General features: G+C 59.1%; 1 protein-coding gene across 1 annotated transcript; it reads left to right on the top strand.

Moving 5' to 3' along the window:
• Positions 1-1,501: 1,501 nt before the first annotated feature.
• Positions 1,502-9,913, top strand: LOC149861223 (hepatocyte nuclear factor 6-like). Its single transcript, XM_090053730.1, has 2 exons — positions 1,502-2,435; positions 9,612-9,913. Exons 1-2 carry the CDS (start codon positions 1,502-1,504, stop codon positions 9,911-9,913), a joined length of 1,236 nt encoding a protein of 411 aa, XP_089909856.1.
• The last annotated feature ends 5,880 nt before the right edge of the window (positions 9,914-15,793 follow it).

Below are 15,793 nucleotides of genomic sequence, written 5' to 3'. Positions count from 1 at the left end.
TGTCTATGATTTATAACTCATTGGATAGACTTATAATATCTATAATTCTATAACTAATAGGGATATCATTGAATATAGGCAAGTCATTGGATATACCTACATTATCTACATCTGTATCTCACTGGATATGTCTATATTATATATATATTACAGGTATATCACTTGATATAGGTATATCATTGGGTATGTCTATTTTCTAGAGCTCATTGGATAGACCTATAGTATCTATACCTAATAGGGATATCATTTGGATGTAGGTATGTTATCCATACCTATATCTCATCTGAGTGGGTGTTTGTGAAATGCCCGTGGCTTTGTATAGATGTTTCCTCTCTGCTGGCACTGATCTCACTTCGCCGGGTCTTTATAGGTTAATGTATAGAGAGACTGTATAGAGATTGATTTGTGGTCTCCTGCAGAAGGAAGGGGGAGACTGTAAACAGCCTAGGGAGGAGATGCAGTCAGCTGGACTGGGCTGTGCTGCTGCTCTTGGATGTACTGGGAAGCCGCGGTGATGAGCAGATGCAGGGGATGAGGTGCTGAGGGAGCAGGTATAAGGGGGTCCAGAGTTCCCTGGCTCACGACTTAAGACAGCAAGCTGCAAAATCAATCTGGATCCCCCTCCCTTCAAAACCCCCAGCTCCCATGTGAGACCCCCCCCCCCACCAGCCCCCTGAGCGCTGGGGCCGAAGGGGTTACAGGAGGTTGGCAGCTGCTCGCACATCTGTCAGGCAAGCGATGGGTTTGCTTGGGCAATCGATGCACAGATCTGCTGGCTGGAGCTGGGGGGCAAGTGCGTGGGAGGGCGTTTGTGCGTGCAGGAGACACAAAGATGATGGCACTGAGCAAGGAGACCCTGAGCTGGGTCCCAGCCTTCCAGCTTCCTTAGATCGTGGGTAGCAGCCGGTTCCTGAAGCCCAGTGACTGCCAGGTGCAGCTCCCTGCCTTAGGCGAGGGACTCTCTGAAGACTTCAGGCAGCGCCGGCCTTTGCATTGCGATTGATTTGTCTGTTGTCTATGTGTTTTCTAGGCTCTCCGCCTTGCAAGCATGTCTAGGGGCTCCCGCTGCCAGCACTAGGTAAGCTGCATTCTGCCTTCACTTCCTTTCTGGTTTGGGGGGCTAAGAGGAGGGCATTGATCTACCCAAGCTAGACTCCATCTCCTCCCCTCGAGCCACTTGAGGGGAAATATCCCCGATCCCAGATAAACAGGTTGTTCGGGGGCTTGGGGTGGTACAGTGAAGTTCCCTCTCCTCAGGGTTGGCATTTTGCCCGCTGTCTGTTTTGGTCTCCCATCCCCAAAGAGCTGGGTGGGTGGCTTTGCCAGTCCACAGCCCCACTGCTACTAGATGTCTCCCCTCTTTTCCCCTCCCCGCTGGTTCAAGGCAAAGAGACGTCCCCTCCCAGCCCCTGACAACCCTGCTGGCCCTTCCCCGCGCTCAAGAGGCCAGAGATTAATGACTGCCCAAGCGAATAAAGAGAGGATGCACTAGCCCGGAGCCATGAATGTCCAGCTGGGCTTGGAGAACACCGGGGACCTGTCGGCCCAGGAGCAGGAACTCATGCAGAGTCAAGGCCGAGCCCTGCATGCCGCGCTTCCCAGGCCCTCGCTGGTGGCCTCGGTGCTGGAGGGCAGCGAGTACCACCGGGCTGAGCACCCCCTGGCCTCCTCGCTGCACCCTGGGCTGGGTTTTGGGGGTGACTCGCCCACGGGCAGCCCCAGCAGCTACACGACGCTGACGCCTCTGCAGCCGCTGCACGAGAAGTTCCACCATCAGCACCACCCACACCAGTGCCTGCCCGTGGGCAACGTCATCGGGAGCTTCACGCTGATGAGGGAGGAGCGGGGCCTGGGCTCGGGGGGTAACTTCTACAGCCCCTACCACAAGGATCTGGGCATGGGGCAGGGCCTCGGCTCCCTGCCCAGCCCCAACCTGCCGCCCATGCACAGCTACGCCCATTCGGCCGGACACTTGGGCGGCGAGAAGATGGTGGGCGCCAATGGCTTTGACGCCCACTCTGCCATGTTCGCCCGCATGGACCAGCCCTTCTCGCGGGAGATATCACCTTCCCAGAGCTCGGCCCTTAGCTCCCCTGGCAGCATCAGCCAGCCCCACTATGGGCACCCCCGGGCAGATGCCAGCTCCCGGCCCAACCCACCCCTGTCCACCCAGACAGCTGTACTGTCCAGCCAGCTGGAGGAGATCAACACCAAGGAGGTGGCTCAGCGCATCATTGCTGAGCTCAAGCGCTACAGCATCCCCCAGGCCATCTTTGCCGAGCGGGTGCTGTGCCGATCCCAGGGCACCTTGTCGGACCTTCTCAGAAACCCGAAACCCTGGAGCAAGCTCAAGTCCGGGCGGGAGACCTTCAAGAGGATGTGGCGATGGCTGCAGGAGCCCGAGTTCCAGCGGATGGCTGCTCTAAGGTTAGAAGGTAAGATCTTTTATTCCCCCCAACCCCGGCCTGGGCAGGCAGCCAGCCAGGGACGATACAGGGCGAGCCAGGGATGGATCTGGTGAGAGTCACCAATGGCAAAGACCAGGCCTCTCATGTCATTGCAGAAGGCGAGCCCTGGATAAAGCCACCGGGGGCGCGAGTAAGGAGGTGCATTGGAGCCGCGGATTGGCTCTCCGGCTGCAGCCGCATGCACAGAGACTGCGGGTTGCACCAGTAGCCTCTGGGCAACGCAGTGTCTCTCTCCAGCTTTGCCCTGGATTGTTGCTGGGGGGGTACTAGCATCCGCTCACTCCCCGTTATGATGTTAAAGGGGCTTATGCCTTTCCCCTCCCCTCCCGGCAAAAATCTCCCCATCCTTTGCTGCTCTGGGTTGAATGTGATCTCTCCAGTCCTCGAGGGCCTGGGCCAGGCCCTGTGGGGTCCCACATGCATCAAAGGAATCAGTGCCCCCAGATGAGATTGTGGGGGGTAAATTGTTCATGGGAAGACATGAGGGCCCCGTGCTGAGCTGGGGGTGACTGTGCAATGCTCAGCCTCTTTAGACTGGCTCGAAACCAGACACCGGCAGATCCTGGCAGGTGCCTAAGTCCCAGTGGCTTAGATGTCCTCGTGGGCTTCTGGATGGGTTTGGATGTGGGGGAGGACTGTCTCCATCCCAGGCCATGCCAAGCACAGAGGGGCTGTAGAGCAGTGAAACCATCTTGTGGTGGACCTGGGGTTCGAGTCTAGCTCGTGGCCAGAGCCACCCCCGCTGTTGTGTGGCGGGGGGAGCACAGTGATGCAGCCACATTATGCCTTTGAAGACGGGTGGGACAGAAGTCAGTGCCACTCATCCCTTCCTCCCCCCCATGGGCTTGGAGGGCTTTGGCCACCCTTCCTGCCTGGCCCCACGGCCGAGCTGGGCTCTTACATCCAGCTGCAGGCAGCTGAGAGCTTAGCCAGATTTATCTCCCTTGAATCTCTGCAGACGAGGCCCCTCACTCCTTCCCCACCTGACTCTGGGGGCTCTGTGGACCCCAGGGAAGGGTTGGGACTGGAGTCCAGCCTGGTCCTCTCCCCTGGGAAGGTGTCGGGGGGGTCTCATGTTTTATGCCAGATGATGGGGGCTTGACAGCAGGCAGGGGCAATATTCAGACAGCAGCAGGGGAAGGAAGAGGATGTTCCCACATAGCAGGGTCAGGAGGGAAGGAGCCAGCCTGTCCATGGTGAGCTCAGGCCCTGGCCCAGCCGCGGGTTCAGATGGTGATGGGATGGGCTGCCTGCCCATGGTGAGCTGCTGGCTGGGGAGGGTGGGGACCCCGTGGGTGGCTCTGGTTCTTAAAAGTGTTGGTGTAGGGACAGGGCCCTTCTCCCCACAAGCTAGGTCCAGCCTAGCCCTGGCAGTAACTCCCGTCACTCCAGCCCCTTGGCATCAGCCCGATCAGGTCTGATCCAGCCCCCTGGGTCCTGCAAAGCTGCACCCCAGCTCTGTGCTCCTGGCAGGAGGCAGCTGAGAGTGAAGCCCAGGAGGGCAGGAAAGGGCTGGTGGGTGGACACGGGGTAGGCAGGTCCCCTCTCCAGGCCCAGGGATGGTTGCTTTGCTTTGGGGTGGATAAATTGGGGTCTCCTTGAACCTCTTGCCCCCCAACTCCTCTCTGCACCGAGGCAGCAGACCCCTGCTTGGAGATCATGCAGGATAGGCTGTGGGGCTGCTGCTCTCCCTGTGCATCGCTCTGCTTCCCTGCACCTCGTCTTGCCCTTCCATGTCTCTGGTCTGGCGGCTCCTGGGCCTGGCGTGAAACAGGGCAAATGCTGTCCTGTGTGATTGTCTGTGGCTTGGCTCTTGTGATCACCCTTGCACACCCGTCACTAGTGGGCAAACACAGCGATGAACGGGCTCCTTCAGGAGGGCTGGCTGTTCCCTCTTCAAGGGACACACTCAAAACCCCCATCAGCAGCCACAAGACAAGCAGCCCCTGGGCTGTGACATATCCTGTGATCCCCAGTATACACAGGGCTGCATCCAGCTCAAAGCTGTGATGTACGGGGAGGTGTTTGGTATGTCCTGGCCAGCCCCAGCAGGCTGGGGGCACTTGGGCTGCTGCTGAGAGACCCCAAGCTCAGGGCAGCCATTCTGGGCACTGCCCAGACTCACCGTGCCCACCCCAGCCCTCCAGGATTGGCACCACATTCCCTTGCAGTAGCTGCCTCCAGACAACACACTGGCAGAGGGAGAATCCAGGAGCCTCAGGGAGCTAGGGGATGGCTGCAACCGCTGTGACCCAGGCTGTGGGGACCCAGGCTGCTGGGAAGGGGGAAGCCCAAGGGGCCTGATCCTGCAGGGATGGGAGGGAGTGATGGAAACCCCTTGAGCATGGGGCACTCTGCAGCAGGCAGTGAAGTGCTCTGTGGGGGCACCACTCTGTCTGCCTGTGCCCACCCCCCTGGCTAGATCCAGGCTGGACACATGGGACTCAGGGTTGAGTCCCTGTAACTCATCACAGCCCAGAGGGCAGCCGCTGCAGGGTGCTGCTTGCTGCCTGGGTAAAGGTCTGCCCGGTGGCCTGGCTTCCTGGGGAAGCTTGGGCCCAGCCTGGTTGCAGTGTGCTGCATTGGGCTATCCCGCACTTGCTTTGGACACAGGGGACCAGAGCACAGACAGGAGCAGCCCCAGGGCTGCTCTAAGCAGTGCAAGAGCCCAGGGTGAGTTGGTGCTGGCATTTCTGCCCCACCCCTATGCCCCAGCCAGCCCCTGTCTCTGTGCCCAGGTCCCTTTGGTGTGCAGAGAACCTAGCGCCTGGCTTTTGACCGTCTTCTGGGGGATTTCCTCGCACCCCTGCTGTGTCATTCCTGGGGGGACAAGGATACCCAATTGCTCTGGCTGCTGTAGGGCAACAGGCCCTGTCCAGACGCAGAGGGTGAGAACTGCCCGGGGCAATCAAAGCTCTGGGGAGACTTCAAAATGATCATTTGCAGGGGATGGTGGGGAGGGTGGCGAATGCCCCATCCTGACCTGGGCTTGGCTCAGAGGCATCACCCAAATCACCCAGGTCCTGGCACAACCTGGTCTGGAAGCTTACTCCAAAGTAACCAGAGGAAGGAGCGGACACTCGTCTGTGGCTCAGCAGGATGCTGTTGCAGCACCTGGCCATGAGGAGGCAGTGGAGCCGGTTGCCCTGAGCAGAGGGCTAATTCAGGGTGAAGTCGAGCAGACAGACGGCCGTTACCCTGGGAGAACTCATACCAGCGTATCCTGCCGTCCGCCAGGGCAACTTATACTGGCGCGAGACTGACCTTCTAGTGGGGTGAGATGGTGCGGCAGGTGTCCAATCTCCTGGTATTTCAGTGTCAGGACAATTTATTCCAGGGTCAATACATCGTGTGTCTGCACTGGGCCTTGGCTGTGGGGATTGTGGGTGCTAGGGAGGAATGGAGCAGTGCAGCGGTTGGGGCATGGAGGATGAGGAGTTCAAATCATCATCCCGCTCTGCCTGCTCAAGGCCCTTTGCAGGAGGTAGAGCGATGGGGAGATTTATGGGAATCACCTTTCCCCCCTCCACCCACACTGCCCTGGGGACACAAGGCAGCAGGGAGCACTGGTTACAGCAGGAGGGACTCCTGGGTTTTGCAAAGGTGAGGTGAATGTATTGGGACTGGGGCGCCAGGACTCCTGGGTGCTGTGCCCATGCTCTAGTGCTTGGAACAGGGGTGACTGTGAGGTGGGACACCGCTTGGGGCGCCTCGGCCCTACAATTTCAGGCTGGGATGTCTATCAGCGCCCAAAGGCTTTAGGGACTTGGACAGTCCCCGAGCCATCTCCCTACAGCACCCAGCCAGGTGCCTTGGTGGGGTTGTGGGGGGTGTTTGTGGCTGCACACACGGGAACAGCTGGAGCTGAGGATGGATCCTGCTCCAGGGAGGATGTGGCCTGTGTGATGTGCGCTGGACTTCTGGGTGCTCCTTCTTTGCAGCAAGAGGCGCATGTGGCCCAGTGCTTAGATGCCTGGGCCGGGGGGGGCGCTCTGGAGAGGTGCCTGGGCCTGCCAGCCTGGACCCCTGGGCTCCACCCCAGTTGGGGGCTGCGGGAGGGGGGCGACGGCTGTCAGAGCCCCATGCTGGAGGCAGGCGGTGGGGGCAGGGGTGACCTCTCAGTGTGCCCCCTGCTATCTCGGGGTGCTTCGTTTAAGAGAAGCCATCGATTTCTTCCCCCCCCTCCTTCCCCGCATGGGCAGTGACAGTCGCAGGCTGGTAGCAAGCTACCCACAATCCCCTGCACCCCTGGCCCCAGGGGCTTTTCTGCCCGGGAAGCATCGATTTTGGATTTGCCAAAATTAGCTGCTCTTCCTGCTCCCCCCACCCCGTGTCATCTAGGCCAAGCCAGGGCCAAGTCTGCAGCGTGCGTTAGGCCCCTTCACTCTGTGCTGGCGCCTTGACGCGGGGCCGGGATCTGGGAGAATCAGGCCCGCTGGGGGTGATGTCACCCATCATCCAGCCTCCTAGCAACCTTAAAGGGGCAACCTGCACCCTCGGGTCCAAGAGGAAGAATGGGTGGTCTTGTGCCCCTCCACCCACTCCCCCCAGCACTGGTGGCATTGCTATAGCAACCCCTGTCCTGGCCGTGATGTCACCTGCCATGGCAGTGGCAGTGACATGGCAGACTTCCACCGGGTTTCCAGCCTGCGGCTCCAGGCCTGGGATCCCTGGGGAGCAGCTGTGGAAGGGATCCAAGCACCTAAATCCCTTGGGCTGCCTGTTTGAACTCACAGCTCTGAATGCCCCGGTAATGGGCAGGGACCCACTGATGTCCACAGGGCCCTGGTACTGCCCAGGCCAGGGTGAGACCAGGGCACCTGACTCTAAACAAACTGCAGAGACCTGCGGGTGCCCCCTGGGACTATTTGGATAACCCCTGTCATGGCACCACTGCCACCCCCCAGGATCGCTGAGGGCCCTGTGACGGTGCAGTGGGGGTCCCTGAAAGCTGCAGATCGGGCTGAATGCAGCTGGCTCTGGGGTGAAATCCAGCCCAGGAGCTGAACCCCCTGCAGAAGCCGGTGTCTGAACAAAGGATGGTCCGGTGCCTGCCTGAGTATGGAGAGAGCCTGAAGCCCTTGCTCTCCAGCCAATCCTGCTGCCACCACGGGGGAAGGGGGTGGGGCCAGAGTGCAGTGGCGGGGCTAATCAAGGGCTGGAGCTGTGTGTTGGTGGGGGGTGTCCAGCTCAGGGCCTGGGTTATAGCTGCAGCCTGTGCTCCCCCCAACATCTCCTTCGGCCCAGCCTGGCAAGGGTTAACATGAAACCGGCTGCTGTTGCTGGCTGCGCTCAGCTCTGATCAATATTTTCTATCAGGCGCAGCGCGGGGCGGGAGGATGGGGAGGGGGCAGGCTGGGCGCTCGTGTCTCCGCGCCAAGACAGACCCATAGATCACAGTGATAAAAAGCAGTGCCACATCTGGACAGGGGGTTGTTCTCACGGTGCCTGGCGGAGGCAGGTGCTTCCCACTGCTTCCCCCTGGGGCAGGTCCCCTGGTGCTGGCATGGCCTGCGCCAGGAGCTGTGCGTCTTGGTGGTGAAGGAAGCCTTGGGCCTAAGGGCTTGGGAGTAGGGCTTGCTGTCTCATGGGGGGCCCGTGGAGGCCGGGCAAGTGACAGGGTTTGCTGGGACCCCCAGCGGATCCAGCCTGGACTGTATGAAGCCCCAGAGGCCCCTGCCAGCCCCATGGTTGATCCAGGAAGCAAAGAGTTAAGGGGCAGCCCAGGGACCCCCAGATTACCCCAACTCCGGGTGCAATATCAACTGCAGCTACTAGCAGCTTGGATGGGGCGGGGGAATACTGCTGTTATTTGTGGTTGTGCAACTCGTGGGAAAAACTGTCTGAGGAAACTGAGGTCTCTGGCCGGGCTGGGTGGAGCCCAGGGGGTTTAGACATCTCCAGAGAGACATGTGCCTGGGGGTGGGCTGAGCCCATAGTGAGTGGGAGGCCATGTGGGACTGGGACCCAGGAGTCTGGCAGTGTGAATGGGGTTTGGCTTTGAATCCCCTCACCCCGGGCAGGCTCCCGGGGCAGAGAGATGCATCTTAGGGAAGTCAGGCGCCTGATCTCACTTCCTATCTTGTGGCCTCTGCATCTTGAAGCCGACTTGCTGCCCTGGAGTGCGGTGTAGGGTTAAAGGGTTAGACCTAGGGGATTTAGACCTAGGTTAAACCTAGGGGAGAAGGGTTAAATCTAGGGGATTTAGGCAACCGCTTTCCCATTCACCTCCGAGGTGCCTTCCTGGAAACTCCCCAGGGACTCTCCCCCCGAGGGCCTTGCCCAGGCCCACACCGTGGGTTGGATAATAGCACCCAGGTGTCCTGCTTCCCCGCCCCCACACACACCATACCCCCCAGCAAGAGACCCCAGGCGTCCGGGCTGCAGCCCAGCTCTGCAGCCAAGTGCATTTCCTGGCTGCCTGCACCAATGTGCTGATCTGGGAGGATGCTGGGACCTCGCGGCTGTGGTCAGCTGTCGTCTGGCCAGTGCGGTGATGTCAGCATTGTCCCCCTGCAGCAGGGTGCAATGGGTAGAGCAGGGAGGGCAGAGACTAGAAGCCCCTTGCTCAGGGAAAGGGGTGCGGTGTAGTGATTACAGCTGGGGGGGCAGGATACCTGGGTCCTACTCTAGTCTGGAGGGGGTGGGGGGAGAGCAAGGACTCCTGGGTTTCATTGCCTGCCCCCTGCCCGGCAGTCAGCACACCCAGTTCTGCCACCACCCTGCCAGGAAACCTTGGCCTTATCCTTTTGCCCCCCGCCTCCACATGCCTCAGTTTCCCCTCCCACTGTCCCCAGATGGAGAGCTCTGTGCAGCAGGTATCTGTACAGTCCCCGGAGTGGGGTGGTGGGGAGGGGTCCACACTCTCCCTGGGGCCTGGCATGGGGTGAAGGCACCTGAGACAGCGGTGGGAAAAGCAACTGGGATGCTGCCGTGGGGCACTCCCCTCCTCCGGGGGCAGGATGGGACCTGATGCAGCCTGGCTGATCCCATCCAGAGGGCTCGGGGCGGGGGGGAGGGTGGTCCATGAGACAAGAATGGACCCCAGGAGGGGGCAGATTCCCCAGGGCAGGGGGTTTCTGCCCCTCTGCTCCCCAGCCCCCTGCATGTCTGACCTGTCTTGCTCTACCCCTGACCCTGCAGCCTGCAAGCGGAAAGAGCAAGAGCAAAGCAAGGCCGAGCGAAGCCACGCACCTAAGCGACACCGCCTGGTCTTCACGGACATCCAGCGCCGCACGCTGCACGCTATCTTCCACGAGAACCAGCGCCCCTCCAAGGAACTGCAGCTCACCATCGCCCAGCAGCTGGGCCTCGAGCTCTCCACCGTCAGCAACTTCTTCATGAATGCCCGGCGCCGCAGCCTGGACAAGTGGATGGAGGACGGCCGGACCCCCGCTGCGCCCGCCCACGCCCCTGGCACTGCTGTGGCCTGCACCAAAGCATGATGGGAAACAGGGGGCCTGGAGCTGGGGGGGGGGGCGCGAAGGGGGTCAGGATGCATCCTCTGCCTGGGCCCTGGGCCTGATTTATACCCCGTGAGGCCTGCTGAGGATTTGGCCCCTCGGAGGATGTAAATCAGCAGTGAGCTGGTGCCAGCAGGGTGACTGGGTCCCTGTGGAAGTGCCCAGCTGGGCAAAAAGTGGGGGGTGCGGCCCTGCACGAGCCAGGTGTTTCCCCATCCCAGAGGTGCTGCCTGGTGAAGAGCCCGGAGGTCTGGGTTGTGCCCTTGTCTGGGGAGGGGCGTGGGGGGGCTGCGTCATCCAGCGGTTGGAGCCGGGGCTTGGCTCTTGCCTCGAGCTGGGCATGAGGCCCAGTGGTCACAGCTGTGGGGGCGCAGGGGCAGGACTCCTGGGTTCGGTGCTGGGCTCTGGGAGGGGAAGCACGGTTGAGGGGACAGAGCGATGAGCAGGGAGCCCCGGACGCCTGGGTCCTGCCCCTGCCTGGGGCTGTGTCCGCCTTGCAGAGTAGGGCGCCCCCCCCCGGTGAGGGCTAAGAGCCCCCACCCTGTTCCTTTGCAGCTTCCACGGTGCATAGCCCCTCCTTGCCCCGTGCCTCAGTTTCCCCACCTGTAATGCATGGGGCTAAGGCACTTTACAATTCACTGGGCAGGAGGCTGCTTGAGCCCTTCTCATGGTGACAGAGGGTCTGGACCCCTCCACGTTGCTCTGGGGGCTCGGGGTGGAGGTTTCAAAGGTGGGATCGGGGTAACTATGCGGTTCACAGGCCCCTCCCATCTCTGATAGGCACTTCTGTTCACCAATCAGGGCTTGCTGGCATGTGGAATGACTCTAGAACAGACCCCTGCTTTAAGCAGCCTCCTCCTTTAATCCAGATTAAGACAAACTCCTTTCCCCTGGCCCCCATCTGGGGCTCTGGAAGGCTGTTGGCAAAACCCACCAGGCCTTGGCTTTATCTTTGTCCCAGGCTTGGCCTTGGCCTTGTGAGCCACCTTCCCTTGGGGGATAACAGCCAAGCCTCCCCACCCCAGCGGAGCCCCCTGGGTTCAGGATCAGGGCCTCTCCTCGGACCGGACCTGCATCTGTCTGCACATCTGAGCCCTCCGGGAGCTCCAGGCTTTGAAGTTGCCTGTGACTTTCCCTCCCCAGGCCGGGCGCAGTGCCAGGGGTAGCCAGGCCAGGCGGGCGGCGTGGAGGGAGACCGAGCCCGTCAGGAGATCAGAGCGACCCACAAAGAGCAGCCTGCACTCGGACCCAGCCACCCTCTGCCCCTTGGAAAAGCCGGGGCATCTCGGGGGTCATCCCCACAGGGGTGCCGTGTCCCGGGGAGTCCTGCCCAGCAGAGACTCAGCCCCTGCCTGGATCCGTCGGGTGCTGCGCTCCCCTCGCCGCTGAACCCCACTGCTCCCAGGGGAGAGAAACAGCCCCATTTTCCACCCCCGCCATCCCCCACCTGCCCCGTAGCTACTTGTCGCCCAGTCTCTAACTCTGTCTGGCAGCGGGAAACTTCTACCTCACTTTGTCTCTTGCACCAAAGATACCAAAGATTTTTGCAAGGCGTCTCCGTGTGTGTGTGCGTGTCCGTGGATGTGCCTCCCTAGATATCGATCTCTATTTTTTGCATGGCTTGTATCTCTTTCTCTCTCTGTCTCTTAAGTGCTGCATCCTGTGGAGCTCCCGGGGGGCAGGGGATGGGGCCGTGGCCTCCTCCCCGCGCCTGCTGGAATAGTGAAGTGACCTAAATGCGTCCCCTGTACTCCCCGAGAAGGATTCGGTGACCTTCCCTGCCTCTCCCATCCCACCCCAGCCCTGTGATGTGTCTGCCCAGAATATAATGCACTTTAGTGGAAGGAGCCACTGGCCGAGAGGCCGGGGTCCCAGCATGGCGGGGACAAAGCAGAGGCTGCGTGATGGTTAAGTGCCGTTCTGCTCTGGAGAGCAGCTCTCTTCGAGAGCTACTCCAGCAGGGCCTGCTCTGTGTCTCTTGCCTCCACCCCTCGGCAGCTCCATTTATGAGGCTGTTTTACAACCCCACCCCCCAAAAAAAAAAAAAGAAAAAAAGAAAAAGAAAAAAAAAGAGCTGTTTGCTCAGTGCTTTTATTTTCTGCTGGTTTCTTCCTTCCCCAGAGCTGCGGGAGGAAGGGGTGCTGCTTTTCCTGGCTGCCAGCTGCAACCTCAGCCTGAGGGCCAAGCCCAGGGGTTTGCAGGGCAGGGGGGAGATAATCCTTCCTCAGTTGCACCCTCATGAGGTCCAGGAGGTTTGATGGGTGGTGCTGGACTCTGCTGGGGTGCCCAGTGCCCAGGTGCAAGAAGAAGGGAGAGCCGGGGTCTGTCCATCTGCTCCCTGCCAGATACTGTCCCCACGGCTGCCAGCGTGGCCCTCCGTGCCCCCATCTGCCCAGCCCTGTGCCTGGGGCCGAGGGAGATACCTCCCCCTCTGCCATCTGCCCTCTCCACCCTGCCTGGGGAGGATGCTGGCTGCGGGGAAGGGGCTGGCACAGGGGAGGCCTCCCTTCTCCCCGTGGGGGACCTGGGGTGGGAAGGGAGCTGGTGTGGGGTGGAGCAGGGGCTGGAGGGCACAGGGCTGGGGTGTCCTCTGCTCCCCAGACCCCTGAGGCAGCGATGGCTGTTGTGTGCTGTACGCTGGAGGGTCTCCAGTGCTTCATGGCACCATCTCTGGCTTTCCAGGCACACCCCCAGCTGCTTCCTTCTCCTGCTCCCTGCAAGCCTGTGGCACTGTTCCTCACCCCTCGATGGTGCGATGCCCCAGCCACCCAGAGGCCGCATCCCTGGGGAGAAACACGAGCAAAATCATTCGGGATCCTTTCCCCCTCCTCTCCGTGGCTCTCAATCTGGAAAAAAGCCGGTCCCCCCAGCCCAACCCGGTGCTCTGAGACCCTGTTTGATGGGCAGTACATTATTCCCTCTTCACTTGAATGTTCCTCCTTTGTTTGGTGACTGTGCTACCCCCCGCCCCAGCCCCCCAACCAAAGTCTCTTGGCCTGTAAAAGCATTGGAAAGACGTGTCCATTTTATACCACAGGTTTTTCTCGGATACCTCATACTGTCCCTGGTCGTGGTGATGTTACACACAAAGTAAATGTCCTTTATTGACATAAACCTCCCGGCTCTGTGGGTTCATTTCCACAAGGAGGGAGGGAGGTGGGACCCTGCGGGCAATGGGGCCCAGCTGGATGCTGAGAGCAGCAGGAAACGGCTGCATGCGGAGCTGGGATCCCCGGGCTGGGATTTTGAATTGAAATCATCCTGCTCCATGTACAGCCCCTGGCGTGGAGGCAGCGTCAAGTGCCCTGTAGCAGCCTGGCTCGTTCTGTCATGGTTTTAGAGCAGCTTTAGGCCAACAGCACTTGACACCAAGGGTCTGTACTGGTTTGACTGGGAAAGAGCTGCCTTCCTCCAGGTGGAAAATATCAGATGCTACCAAAGGCAGGTAAGGGGGAAAAATGAAGCCAGGATGGGGGAGATGATGTCTGGAGAGTGGTGCGAGGGCCTGGGAGCATGGGTGAGTCTGTTATGCTCCCATGACATGATCTCTCCGTGAAGCCACTGACTCCAGGTGCTGATCATTCATGTTGAGCTAAATGGAACAAAGCACTGGATCCCCCAGCTCTGCTCTGCTCTCTGCAGCGTGCTGCAAGACTGCACTGCTTCTGGGGTGGGCCAAAACAGCCTGATCAGAGAGGGAAAATTGAGGGTATATATATGTGTGCATGTGTATAATATTTTCCTCCTTAAAATCCAAAAGGAGGACAGTTGTTTAGCCAGCTCTGTGGCTCACTGCATGGGGCAACAATGGACATTTCTTTTGTTTCCCCCAACTCTTGTCCAGATTGAAATGAGTCATTGGGAAACGCAGGTGAGCTTCTCATTAGGAAGCCAGGGAGGGAAGCAGCCCACTCACTCCAGGCTCCTGCCCTGAGCAGAAATGCCAGCAGGCAGTAGTAGCAGCCAGACTCTAGGATCTCCTTGAAGGAAGGGTCACACCGCGAGCTGCAGGGCGTTCCTTTCTCTGGGATTACGAACCTGGGGCTTGGCTGTGTCCCCTGGAGGTTCAGAAGCCAAGACCCCATGCACAGAGGTAGAGGAGGCGCTTAATACCTGAGGCCCATGGCTCTGTAGCAGTGAGATTTTTGTATCTACATGGTGGTGACCAGGTGACTTGGAGGCCTCCAATGAGGTAAAAGCCATCCCAAAATGCCCGGGGTGGGGAGCTGTGTGGTGGGGCACATTAGGGTAGTGCCCTGAAACAAGATGCCAGGTTTCCTCCTGAGCCCTGGGTGATGCCAGCTCTAGTGATTTAATCCCAGGCACTACGTTGAGCTTCCTGGTCTCCTGCAGCGGTGAGTTCCACTGAGTGCCTCTGCAGTAGGTAAGTGTTTGCTGAAGGGGGAGGACAGGGGCTTGGGGCATCTGTCACCACCCGGGGGCAGCCGCATCTTTCCAAGGGTCTGTGGTTGTTTGCAAGACCTCCGGAGGGGTCAGCAGTGGGTTGATGCCAATACAAGGATGAAGCCCGTGAAGGTGAGAGTATGGGAAGGGGCCAGTTCTCCCAGCCCCCACACAGTGTTTCACTGCGTGGCTCTGCTCACACCTTTGCGTGTGAGCATGGCACCAGCTCCATGGGTCCCCCCACCACTGTCACCATCTTACAGGTGACTTCACATCTAGCCCTGGGAGCTTTGCTGCTGCTGCCAGGCTGGTGGGAGCCGGGGTTTAAAGTTCACGGCAAAATGGGGGAGCGGTTTTCTGTCTCCTGTAGGGGAGGGGAAAGCCTGGCCAGGGGATGCTCCTCTGTGCACAGGATCCCAGAGCAAGGAACCCCCTTCTAGTGAAGAGATCGTGGAACGTGTGCCAATGCCGCCATCTAGTGCCATGGCATGTCACATTAAACCAGGAGACCATCAGGCTGGGGCAAGTGGAAGGCAGGGTAGATTTGCACTTTACAGACTAACCAAAGCAGATATAGATAAATACACACACACATATATATATATACACACATACATACATATATATATACATACACACATATATATATATGTGTATACATATACATATGTATATATGATCCCTGGTTGGACTAAATGATTTCTTGAGGTCTCTTCCAGCCTTACTTCTCTATGATGATTTTGATGATGATGGTGTGTGCGTACATGTGTGTGTGTACATTTGTGGGTATGCATATATGTTTACGTACATCTTTGTCTACACATGTGCATGTATATGTATATCACAAACACACGTGTATTTATGCGAGTATGTATATGTACGGATATATGCATGTATGTACATGTGTGTGTACAATATACAGCATGAGGTTTCGTGAGAAGAAGCTCGGTTTCATGGGATGCTATCTTTGGAAGGATGATTCTGCCCTGACCAGGGGCTGGACTAGATGACTTCCTAAAGTCCTTTCCAGCCCGACTTTCCCACGTGATGCAAATGCAGTACGTGAGAAAAGAGAAATGACAATATAAAACACATCCGGGTTGGGAGGGAAAGAAAAGGGGGGGGGGCTGGGGGGAGCGCTAGGAGAGATGAGTGAACAAGCAGTAAACCCCTTGGAATGAAAGAGCCCCCAGAGTTAACTCAGTTCTTGTCTCCCAATTTCCGGTTCAAAGTGGGTTTCAAACGGGGCAGCCAGGTTTTGTGGGGACTCCTCAAGGTGTGTTCGCCAGCTGGGAGCTCCAGCAGGCAGCAGAGAGGTTGAGTGACGGGGGGCAGATCCACCAGGCCCCGAAGAAGCTCCGATGCTCAAGCTATGCCCTCCTGGGGGGATCTGTCCTGGCAGAGCTGCCCTGGGGTAGCTGCCGTGGCGCCGGGCGCTGCACAAATGCAGCAAACAGG

Source organism: Crocodylus siamensis, chromosome 6, assembly GCF_052110815.1.
Source record: "Crocodylus siamensis isolate JL-2025a chromosome 6, ASM5211081v1, whole genome shotgun sequence".
NCBI lineage: Eukaryota > Metazoa > Chordata > Crocodylia > Crocodylidae > Crocodylus > Crocodylus siamensis.
Note: the sequence above shows the minus strand (reverse complement) of the source record. Positions and strands in the feature narration are given on the sequence as shown.

Excerpts from the sequence above, each read along its gene's own strand:
- LOC149861223 (XM_090053730.1), top strand. The coding sequence starts at position 1,502 with ATGAATGTCCAGCTGGGCTTGGAGAACACCGGGGACCTGTCGGCCCAG. Across the intron at positions 2,436-9,611 it reads GGCTGCTCTAAGGTTAGAAG|CCTGCAAGCGGAAAGAGCAA; the intron begins GTAAGATCTTTT and ends CTGACCCTGCAG.